At 43.7% G+C, this 12,465-nt stretch overlaps 1 protein-coding gene across 3 annotated transcripts in view; it reads right to left on the bottom strand.

The window, feature by feature from the left end:
* TTC17 (tetratricopeptide repeat domain 17) overlaps window positions 1-7,147 on the bottom strand; it is an 85,823-nt gene extending 78,676 nt beyond the window's left edge. For all 3 annotated transcript variants that reach the window (XM_050955237.1, XM_050955239.1, XM_050955238.1), the window contains exon 1: window positions 6,986-7,147. In XM_050955237.1, coding sequence (XP_050811194.1) covers window positions 6,986-7,138 — 153 coding nt within the window. In that variant the 5' untranslated portion in view covers window positions 7,139-7,147. The remainder of the gene's footprint in view (window positions 1-6,985) is intronic.
* Between the last annotated feature and the right edge of the window lie 5,318 nt (window positions 7,148-12,465).

The raw sequence follows: 12,465 nt of genomic DNA, 5'->3' as shown, positions 1-12,465 counted from the left end.
ACTTACTTCGCGTCCTTGTGGTGCAGGATCGACGGCCGCTGCTCCTCCGTCGACTCCGCTTCCGCCTCTCGCCCTGGCGGAGTTTCGGAGTAGATGGGGAGCGCGTTCTGGGATCGATGTATCGCGTCTAGATGAGACGCGATACATCGATCCCCGACAGATCGATCACTACCCGCCGATCTGGCAAGTAGTGCAGACATACCCTTAGTGACAGCCATAAGTGCAGTAAAAAGTCAATTATATATTGGTCTGAACTTTACAACAAAATTTGTGATAAACAGATTTATATCCACTCCGCACATGTGCTCCTAATATTATTAAAAAGAGATGATTTGCTGTATTAGTAGATTTGCGAGAAATAGCATTTCAGGGTGGATGCAAACCTATCAAAGGAATGAATATTAACTACTCTATAGGATCATAAATTTAACCTGAAAATAGCAACTAGTGCAACAGCTGAAACTCTGGCTTTGTCATTACTGAGACAATAGAGATCCCTACACACATTGTAGGGAATTAGTAAGCTACATCATTTGGAGATTTTTACTATAAACTGACACAGTAGTTCCTAGCCTCTTAGACAACTACACTAGTTTACCAGAGTAGTACAGACGAGATCTCTCTGATGTACTGAAAATTTTTAGGTTTGGGCTCATCTCGTCATCCAAGCTTCATTCAAGGCACTGTTAACTGCCTTGTCCTTAGGGGAGAAAGGGGAAGGGAGAGAGGAGGGCACAGCTGTCTCACAGGGTTGTGAATAGAGAAGTGATTTCTGATGTTGAGGGCCTTGAAATAAAGTCAGTACACGTCAACAGGAGCCAGTGGAGAGTGTAATACACAAGCATGATATGTTCTCAGTATTCTCCCCCTCCCTTATAAGTAGGCACCTACCAAATTCAGGGTCTATTTTGGTCAATTTCACAGGATTTTAAAAAATTGCAAATTTCATTATTTCAGCTATTTAAATTGGAAAATTCATGGTGTTGTAATTGTAGGGGTTCTGACCCAAAAAGGACTTGGGAGAAGGGGCTGCAAGGTTATTGTAGGGGGGCTGCAGTATTGCTATCCTACTTCTGCACTGTTGCTGGTGGTGGCACTGCCTTCAGAGTTGGGCAGCTGGAGAGCGGCGGCTGTTGGCCAGCAGCCCAGCTCTGAAGGCAGAGCCACCACCAGCAGCAGTGCAAAAGTAAGGATGGCATGGTATGGTATGGCCACTCCCACTTCGGCACGGCTGCCTGCAGAGCTGAGCCCTCAGTCAGCAGCTGTCGCTCTCTGGCTGCTCAGCTCTAAAGGCAGCAGTGAAGAAGAGTGGCATAGTATGGTTTTGCCACCTTTACTTCGCCCCGCCAGCAGTAGCGCAACTGTCTTCAGAGCTGTGCACTCAGCCAACAGCTGCTGCTCTCTGGCCACCCCACTCTGAAGGGAGTGCAGAAGTAAGAGTGGCAACATTGCGACCCCTCTGCAACTTCTTTTTGATTCAGGACCCGCAATTTGAGAAATGCTGGTCTCCTCCATGAAATTGGCACAGTATAAGGTAAAAGCACACAAAAGACCAGATTTCACAGGAGGTGGTCAGATTTCACGATCTGTGATGTGTTTTTCATGGCCGTGAATTTGGTAGGGCCCTACTTACAAGGGTACAGTGCAGGAAGGAACCAGACACAGACAGCTTGTTTGCTCAGGAAGGCGCCCCGTTAGCCGGCGTGGCAGCCCTTTTATTCTTTCTGGTTACATTGTCAGCATGAATCAGCATGAATTACAGCCTTGTTTACTTGTTTTTTACTGGCGGAGGATCTCCCTTATTTCCCTGCTTCTCACCCGCTGCTTGCAAGCGTGACGTGCTATGTTTTTCATTTTACTCAGGCATGTAGTGCTGTACTTGCCTGGTCTTATGATTAGGGGGGGTAACGGGGGGTTGCAGAAATTAACTATCTGGTGGTTTGCCAGCCAGGATCAATCCCTACATCACAGAACACATCTTGCGCAAAGGCTGGTGTTTCTATATTGTCTCCATTTTCAGCTCCTAATGCAGTGAGTAACCTGTAGTCCAATTTGTAGATAAACGTGTGGATCACTCTGCAAAGTGAAGGTCAGGGATGTTGTTACTTGTCACTGTTGCTTATTTAAGTATCCAGGATTAGTGACTAACCTAGTAAGACCCAGAGGTGTCATATTACCTTCCCATCACCATAGCCTTGCCTATACATAGTTGGGTACATCTACATTGCAATCATAGGGTACAACTGCAACATGAGTAGACATATCTGAGCTGGGTTTAATCTAGCTTGCTTGAGTCCCAGAGCAGTGAAGCTGCATTAGCCCACATTTCAGCTTATGTTCTATAAGCCTGCCTGGAACCCTGGGTAATTACACATGGGGCTAGTCTGTGTTGACACAAAAGCTGCTGTGGCTTCACTGCTCTGGAACCTGAGCTAGCTAGATTAAAGTGAACTCATGTGCGTTGGCTCAAGCTACAATCATGCCACATGACTGCAGTATAGACATACCCTCATGCACCTGCACTCCAGATACTTATTCAGAGCTATAGAGGTAGCCCAGGTGGAGATTAAGTCAAATCTTCTCAAGTTCAGTTCTCCTTTCCATAAAATTGAAACTATACTTTCTTTGCAAATACTAACCTTGACAACCATCTAAGTGCTATTACCACCAGGTTAAGCCCTTAGCCACCAGCCAGTGTTCGCCACTTCCTATTTACTTTGGCCTTACTCAGACTGGCAATAAAATTGAGCCTGCTCCAAACCTGAGCCTCATGACTGTAACAGGGAGTCTCCATGCAGGTTAGAGTCTTCTGTGAACAGAAGATGGGAAGCTATGAGGGCACCAAGGCCCAGAACACAGGCTCATAATTAAAGTAGGACCTGGGAGGCTAGAATACCAGTGAAAAATTGTGAAGCAGTAGCAAATGAAACCAAGAACTAGCGATTTGGAGAAACTAATTAGATCATTCAACAGAATACTGCAGGATACCCTAGAGTGTGAAAATCAGACAAGTGCCTACTATATGTGGCCTCACTTAAGCACTAGACACAAAGCTGGACTGCCTAAGGGCTCCTGCTGCCAATGTTTGAGAGAGGGAGAGAGAGAGAAAAAAAATAGCTCCAGAGGACAGCCCTGTTGAAAATGTGTAGTCACCTGTCCTGCTCAATTAAAATTTTTATTGAATAGTAACAGTAATTATACAATTGATTGAATGATCAATTGCTCTGGTAACAAGACAGACTCACCTGAAAGAATTGTGGACCTAACTAAAAACCAGTAATGTTTTGGAAAATTAAAACAAAAAGAAAAAGATGCACTGGTAGGAATTTAGCTTTACACTCTACTTATTAATTTATGTATTATCTACTGGTACCAAAGGAGTATGGTCTCATGTAGCATCTGGCACCACTTGTGTGCTTCCACCACTGAAGTGGCAAATAGTCCCTGACACCTTGTTGCCATAGGCACTGGAGGATTGTCTGTTGTGGTTCACTGATTACAGTGCCAAGATGTTACATGATTATATTTTGGCATTTGAAGAAAGGACACTTACTGAAGCAGCAATAAAACTAGACTATCTTTCAATCCACTTGGCAAGGGGAATAACTTCAGTTGTTCTGTTTTTAACTTACAAAAACCCAAATAAATGAAAAATAAAAATTCAATGCAGACCTGCTGAGGTGAGAATGGAAACTCAATGACCACACACCAGCTATTAAGTTAGGATTTTGATGTAAATTAGAATGAGATTTCTATAATCATCTCCTCTGGGGTTCAGACGAAGGAACAAGTTCAGAGATAGGAAATATATCAATGTAATAAGGTTACTCTGCATAATAAACCATTCCAATGGGAAAGATACAAGATCTCCAGCTCCACATTAGAAATGCATTTACAATATGCCAAACAGTTCCTTGGTGACAACGTTCACAGTGAACAATGATCACATGTTCACCCAGCTGAGGTCAGAAAAGCATACACTAGCTGCTGGGTCATCCCTGTGTCCTCTAAGTCCGTAGTTTTTAATAAATGATTTACCTTGCCAATGCCAGCACAAGACAAGTTAGAGATTGTTGCTTTCTGCAATGAAACAAAATGACCTGAAGTCCAAACAAAATCATGTAATTGATTAACTGAAACCCTCAAGATTATAAGTACTTTCTCCTTGTTAGAGAATTCCTTCAACAGGATATGCTGGAAATATGTTAACTTACAAAACGTTCTTTGCTGAAGGTTACTACAGTTTTTGCTGCATAAGCCTTAGTTATCAGAAACAGATGAGACTACAACCTCAGTCATCTCTGGTGTAGTACAGCATTTGTATTTGCTAAGATACAAACTTAATGGCACCTAGATACATACATATATATAAATAAATAAAAATAATTAAATGAAAGTAATCTTCAGGAAATAGAACTTTGGACCCTTTTTTATACCAACTATACTGCAAGGTGCTTTAATAGAAATACCACCAGAGCGAGGGAAAAATTAAGAAGGAACCTGCTGAAGTAAAATATTTTCAGCCAGGATTGGAAAGGAGGTGGGAGATGATGAGGCAGAGACCTAGAAAGGGTGTTAAAGAAGATGCAGATGCAAAGGAGGCTTGCTCCAACAGTGCTGAGACTGTAAAAACAGACAGGGTGTATTTTCACATTCACTAGTAGAACTTTATGCTATTGCAGCAAACGTCCAAGGTTTGCTTGACAAGAGAACAAAAGAAGTGCTCATTACTTTGAATGAATCCCTGGGGCAGCTGATACACCATAAATAAAAAGTGATGCTCCTTACAACGCATAGTACCTAAACTGAAGAGGAAATAGGCATGCTATTTTATATTTGGAAAAGTTGATAACCATAAGCTTCTTCAGTAATATTAGCAATTGCACTGCAGAAATTCAAACTGACAACAACGTAGATTTCAGTTTAATAGGAACAGCCGGGCATCCCCCAGCTAGAACACAGAAAAACAGGGATTTATTTTCCTGGATTATTCTAGGATAATATTACCTTCTGACTAAGAACACTGGGAGTTTTAGTAAACTGAATGTCTTCTTGGAAGAGAAAGAAACACCTAGACAGAAGCCATTACTTTCTCAACACTGGAACTTCCCATCTATTCTTCCTATCATCATCCAGAGAATTTAGATCTCATTCGGAAAGATGCACTGAACAATTGCACCACCTTATGAAGAAAAATCATAGTTACAAACTACTGAAGGAGCCATCTCACCACACTTCGTATAGCCAGACTACATACAATTTCACAGCCCATTTCACTACCCCCCACAAAGCAACTCCTTCTTAGAGAGGGGAAGACAGGATGTCTAAGGGTCTCACTCACCTTTCCCTATTTTCTCCGATTCATCAATTAGAGGAAGGGAGAAGATGCCTTGACTTTTTCCATTCTAGGGTTTCCTCTCCTTTTCCTTTCAGAATGCTGAATTGGCTTTTGAACTGAAGTTCAGGCTAAAAGTCTATTTAGAGTAAAGTAGATTTTGATTGTTTCTCTTTACAATACAGAGGGAACAAATCAGTAAGAAAAGAGCAAAATTAATGGAAACTACTTTGCTTCAGTAATTGATTGAACTGGGACACAAACCTTAGTATCAAAATGAAAAGCTGTGACCAAGAAGATACAAATATTGTAGGGTGGATATAACAGCTAGCTGCATTTCAGTGCAAATATCGCTTCTGTCTCATCCTAAACCAGCCCATAGGAATGGGGAAGAGGATCAGGAGAGAAAATCCCAAACTCATCCATACTTCAGATTTTAACCGCCAATAAAGCAAAGAGATTCAGCTACAAAAGCAACAGGCACAGCAGTCACTCTCCTTGTCTTCCAGATAAAGGACAGTGAGCTCTGCTAATACCAAAAGGATTGCCTGAAGCTTCACCACTGGGGTACTGAGCACTTATTGCATAGGAGAACTAAGTTACTTCACTGTTGTGACTCAGAACTCAGATTTCTCTCTCTCTTGTGTCACCATCTATAAATTTGAACATTCTTAGTGCGTTACACCCAGGCACAGAACCTGAATGTTCAAACATAGCTTTAGTCTGAACTTACATTCAACTTCCCCAAGTACTTAGCTCTACCGATTAATAACCTCAATAGCCACTGAGGGCCTGCTGGGTTGTCAGCACTTCATTGGTAAATATTATAGAGTTTCTAATCAATCCCTAGAAACTCTGGTGCTACTTGAAACAGCCAACAGGCACTAAATCAGAAGAACTAACTAAGCAGTTATGACTATGAGCTAGTTAGTGAGATGAACTCTCAGATCAGCCTGGATTTGTACCAACACATTGAGTTCAGCCTAGGTATCACCACCCAGAACAAGTATTACCCAACTCAAGAAGCAGAAAGACATATCCGTACCCTGTGCAACAACCATCAGGGAGTTTCCTCTGGAGAAAGTACCACGTGACATCAACATGCCTCCATCTACAAAATGAACCCTATACATCTGCTCGTCCTGACCCTTTCAGCATTTTCTCTGGGACACCAGACAGGAAAATGGCAGAGACTAGGTTCCATCACTTGGCAAATGAAGGTGGGGGGAGGAGAGAGGTGCCTAACAGGGGTTCCTGCCCTGGGCACCTTGCAGGGAACAGACCTAACTAGGCCCACCCTGCCCGGCAGCAGCAGGGAGATTCCCTGGGAACCGGCTCTGCGAGGAGGGCGAAAGGGCTATGGCACCCGGCGGAGAAAGTCATAGCAACAACGGCCACGCTCGGCAAGACAAGCGGGGTGGGATGGGGGGGGGGAGGAGACTTGTCACCATGGCGATGTCTCCAAGGGAACGGAAGGAGGGGTGGTGGCACGATAGCTTGGATGGGGGTGTCGTGGGACAGATCCAATGGGGATCCCTAAGAGATCTCCATGGCGACAGCAGGGAGGCGGTTTCCAGTCTCGCTGAGAACTGGCTACCCCCGCACTATGGGGGTGTTCGTCAGGGGACGGTCTCTATGGGACCCCCTTACCTGCTGCTGTATCTTGCCATCCTCGGTGACCACCCAATGGGTGGTGGCGGCGCCGGGCCGTGCCCCTAAACCTAGCAGCAAAGCCAGGCCCAGCACCCGGCCCCATACCGGCCAACGCCGGCCCCACCCGCACACTCTTGTTGCCACCGCCATCTTCCCCGTTCCCGGCCTTCCTGGACTACCCGGAACCGGAAATGCCCGCTCCGCCATTTGGGGTGGGAGCGAGGGCAGGGGGAGTGTTTCCCCCGTCAGCGGCTTCCCTTGCCGTGGAGGGGTAGAGCCGCTCTGCTGTCGACTGCCTGTCTGTACGCGCCGCTGGGTCCTAGCTGGGAGCAGGAGAGCCACCACCCTCCCCGCTGTGCTTGGGGGCTGGGCCTCTCGTCTCGCCTAGGTGAAGAGCTGGAAACAGGAGAACAGCCCCGAATGCCCCCTGCGTTGTGAGGCCCGCTGCTGGGCCGGGGTGGGTGCTCAGTTCTCCCCGCTGCCGGAGCAGGGTGTGTGTGCTCAGTTCTCCCCGCTGCCAGCGGGTGCTCCCCAACCCCAGCTTTACAGAGAGGAGCTGAAGAGAACCCCCGAAAGGGGAGCGGGCGTTACCCCTGCAGTGGTGGTCGCCCGAGGGGCTGACCTGTCCCCCGCATCTCGGCGGCTTGCTAGCTCATCTGGCCCGTGCTGGTCATTTAAAGGCCAGCTTGGTCAGCGAGGTCGCTGCTGCTCAATGCCTGTGAGGCACGATCACAGTTACGTGGAGATCTGCGCTGTCGACTCCGAATGCCGACTCCTTTTGGTGCCAGTTGACAGTGCTTGGGGGCTGTCACCCCCTTTTTTGTTTTCCAGTTGAGAAGGTGCCTAGGAGAGACCCACCAAGGGGAATCAGCACTTCAGGAGCCTAGCAGGGCACCTGAACTCCCCTGAGGTGAAGTCAAGCCAAGTCCAAGATGCCCAGCAAAGCGTGCATGCTCCTGTTCTAAACATCTGCCCAATCTAGTGGGAATGGCATCTCCATTTGTTGTCTTAAGTAGGTAGAATTTGGTAGAGTACTGCTAATTTTCTTTCTCCATACTGACCCTTACCTGAACCCTGACCTGAGGGCTGAATGGTTGGGGCCCAGGCCTAGTGCAGACAACTGTTGCTGTGCTCAAAGTTGGAGAAATGGACCCACCCATGTATCCAAAAGCCAACCCCAGACCTAATGCAGTGAATTTTTCTTCCCTCTTCACTGCCTGCTGCCTCCTCCCCTGCATGCTCTTTTCTGTTGTCCACAACCTCTTTCCATTCCTTACGTCTTCATTCTAGTTTATTCTGCCCAGCTCTTACTTTCACTCCTTCAGCCTGTACACTCCCCCACCATATTAAGGGCTTAAAAAGGTACTTGACTCCTAATAGCCGAAGAATTAAACTAAAATGATGGTGCTACTGTCTAGGAGCAACACAGAGTTGAAAAGTCAAGCCTCTTTCTTCCTCACACCCAACCACTGGGATTCCTGCCAAGGTGCTGTTCCTGGAATCTGCTTTGGGGTTCCCATCTTTTGCAGGCTCTGGCTAGCCATCTGCTAATAAATTTGAAGTGTCTACTTCAAAACACCTCTGGCTGCTAGGAAGGTGAAGCAGCGTTTTCTCCCCTTCTTCTATCTCCTGACTTCTGCAGAGTAGAAGAGAATCTTCCCCTAGCCTCCCATTTTAAGTTTTCAGCTCTAGTGAATAGTTCCAGTGGTTTCTATGGCAGCTGTGCAAAACTTACACAAATGAAAACAGAATGAAGTGAACCTGCTGCTTTTCTATTTGATCAGTTTTCACTCTGCTGTAGCTTGGGACTCTGAGAAGCTTGAGGTGCTAGAGTTGTCTGCAGGTTCAGACAGACATCCCTGTGTAGGCTTATACTTTTACTTCACATTTGGAAGGTCATTTTCAAACTGACATTGACTAGAGCCTTCGATTACAGACTCAATTATTCTTCGTTAGTACCTCTCACCACTGTGTTCTATCAGGAGAAACTGGACTTTTTTTTTTTTGGCGGAGGAGTTATTGTGAGGAGTAGATTGAAGTGTTCATCCTGATTTCCTCCAGAAGTGAGTTGCAGATTTGTGGGCCAGTCTATGTCAAAACTCTGTGTTTTGAGAACACTCACCATTGAGAATGATAGCTCCATCATATACATGGAATATAGGCTGAAATGGTCCCTCAGGTGACTTGGGCCATTCTTACAATAAATAGGCTTTGAGGTCCATGGCTAAGTTGCAAACATTTCGCGACCACTTGTGGACAGGAAGCTAAAGTCTTGTCTTCAATGTTTTGTTTTGTTTTTTAGCATCTGGCATAACTACACTGACGCAAACTTTATCATAGATCTAGTCCATCTGTGCAAACTGCACCTTGAATCCGTACAGTTACCCATTTCAAACAGGCAAGGTGTAAGGCTTCAGATTTAGTCATCTAAGAAGATAAATTGGTTGTCCCAAGTTTTGGAGTTGTGGTTCCATTCTGTCACATACATTAAGATTAAATGTTGTGATTTTGTAAAGGAATTTTTCTGCATCCTGCTTGTTCTGTTTTGGACTGTTGGGCCAGGGATTTATCATTTGTATTTATCATTTTTTTTAATGCAACAGTCTTATGTCTAGTTTTGTCTTCACTTTAATGTAAATTAATGACACTTCTACTACTAAGTCAGAGATGGAAGCTATATCATAATTTATTTAAAATACAATAATTCTAATTCCTTAAATTATATGCATATACAAAAGCACTACATTGTATATCAAATAACATATAACAAAACCACAAAATAAATGAAAAGTTCAGTCATCTAACAGTATGTACTCTTCACATTCCTCCATGCATAGGCACAGACTTCACTAACAGCAGATCCACCAAATGCTACACACACCACAACTTTGACTCAGGTCTCACAGGGATACCAGAATTTCAGAATCTTCTTTCCCCAAATTCGCTCCCACAAGGCAAAATGAAAGTTGCAACATGTGGTTTGTGTTGGTTGTACTAGTTTCAACTTTTTCAAGGAGTTAATGACAGGGTAGGTTTGAAGGGTTAGTAACAAGCTACTGTGTTTGTTAGCTTAGAAGGCTCAAAAACTTCCACTGGAGTCTGAAGTGATTGTTTCTTAAAATTAAGACCAATTAACTCAAATTTAACAAATTATCTTAAAAATCTTCAGAAAATTAAGCTTAATTTCCTATAACACTGAAAAATTCAATTCCTGCTTTAAAAGAAGCACTGAAGAGAACCTTAGATAAGGAATTGCTACTATTACCTTCATAGTTATGGATAATGTCCTCCTGGCTAGGAATCCAGATCTCCATATGCAGAATAGCCGTAGTCCAGTGATTCTCAAACTTTTCTACTGGTGACTCCTTCACATAGCAAGCCTTGAGTGTGACCCCCTCCCTTGTAAATTAAAAACACAGTTTTATATATTTAACACCATTATAAATGCTGGAGGCAAGTGGGGTTTGGGGTGAGGCTGACAGCTCATGACCCTCCATGTAATAACCTCATGACCCCGAGGGGTCCCAACTCCCAGTTTGAGAACCCCTGCCCTAGTCTAATACTTAGCTAGAGCTACCTACTCTTGCAGCTGAATACTCAATCTGAATGTGTCCACAACTATATTCTGTCCTCCATCTTCAAACTCAGAAATAGCCTGATGGATATGGAAGCATCTGCATTATGCTGTTTCACTAACAGTGGCATCAGATTCCAGAATGTGCTCCGTTACACATTTGAAGGCTTGTTTCTTAATTGTGGAAAACCAAGTTCTGCTACTTTAGTACTACAGGGCATTAAGGTCAGTGCTTCCCCTAAGATCACCAACTTAAAGGTATGTGGAATGATATTGAAAAGCTCTTAAATATGCAGTTGCACTACTAGCTGTGGATTTGATGGTGTTTACATGTCATTGTAGAGGCAGTCATTTACAGAGCACTTTTTCCTTCTTCATTACCTGAGCAAAGTGACCTAGAGATTTAAGGCATTACAATGCCATAATTATTGTAATGAGACAATTCTATTTGATTTTATTACTAGGATACTGCGTACAGTCAAAGCATTGAAGCCTTATGAATGGTGACTGCAGTAGGCCTGGTGAAACTAGCATCTGCTTGGAGCCTGCAAACTATATTTTTCCTATTAGAATCAAACCAAAGGTTGTACAAATTGCTACACCGCCTTTGCTGGGTTGAATGGAAACATTAAACCATTGCTGGTCTTCTCGGAAGGAAACTGAACTTTGCCTTTGAACTATGTGAAAATCTCTCCCACTCCCTACCTCTCATCACAGTAGTAACAGAACACATTCAAGCATTCCAAGCCATGCCATGCTCAACAGTGCACTTTCTGAAGGTATTGTGTGGCCGACTGGCAGCAGTACCCAATGTCATCGAACCTTCCCCATGATTTCTTTACTGAACTTTTCTGGAATGCAGGAAACTTGACATACTTCCTTGCTCTGAAGGTACTTCTGTTTGATTTAGACTTTTGAACAGTAGGACAGTAGCCTGAGGTTGTCTGAAACCTTAAATTTGACCCTACAGGCATCTGGAAACCAAAGAAAACAACAAAACACAGCAATGATGTCTCAGCAAGCCTGTGTTGCTGAACAGACAGGTTGTTTTAATCTGAATCAATTTAAGGTAGTTTTCTTTTTAAGAAAGAAACATCAGCCATAGGTACATAGCTTGGAGGCCATATGAATGTGCTCACAGAGGCTAAGTCCAAATCAACATATTGGCTTAAAATTCTTCTAAAGTGGAGACATGCTTCCTGGAAGTCTGACTACTTGATAGGATTTTCAGGCCTAGCAAATTCCAACAATTAAAATAAGACAGAGAGTAGAAAGTAAACTCATTTCACAGAGATCATTTCAATAGCCTCTAGCTGCTAATGAATCTAGTCACTGCCAATGGGAGTTTGGGTCTACAATGTTAAACACTACTTTTCCCAAGCAAGATATGTTCATACTGGCATCCCACATAAATAAAGGTAACTGCAAACAACTTGACTTAAGAATGAAAAAATCTAATGCATAACTACATGAGGAATAACTAGCTAGATGCTAATACTGCTGAAGAGGATCTGGATATTATAGTGGATCACAAATTGAATGAGTCATAATGCAGATGCAAACAAGGCTAATATTCTGGGGTGTATTAACAGGAGTTTTGTCAGTAAGAGATAGGAGATAATTGTCCCACTCTGCCTGACACTAGGAAGGCCTCAGCTGGAATACTGTGTCAAATTCTGGATGCTGTATTTTAGGAAAGATATGGACAAATTAGAGTCCATAGGACATCAACAGAAATGATAGCTTTAGAAAATCTGATCTAGGAGGAAAGGTTAAAAAAAAAAACTAGGTGTGTTTAGTCTTGATAAAAAGAGGACAGTGGGAACCCAATAAATCTTCAAACATGCTAAGGGCTGTTATAAAGAGGATGGTGATCAATTGTCCTCCATGTTCACTGAAGGTA

The sequence above is a fragment of the Gopherus flavomarginatus genome, chromosome 5 (genome assembly GCF_025201925.1).
Source record: "Gopherus flavomarginatus isolate rGopFla2 chromosome 5, rGopFla2.mat.asm, whole genome shotgun sequence".
Classification (NCBI taxonomy): domain Eukaryota; kingdom Metazoa; phylum Chordata; order Testudines; family Testudinidae; genus Gopherus; species Gopherus flavomarginatus.
This window is presented reverse-complemented; position numbering and strand designations above follow the sequence as displayed.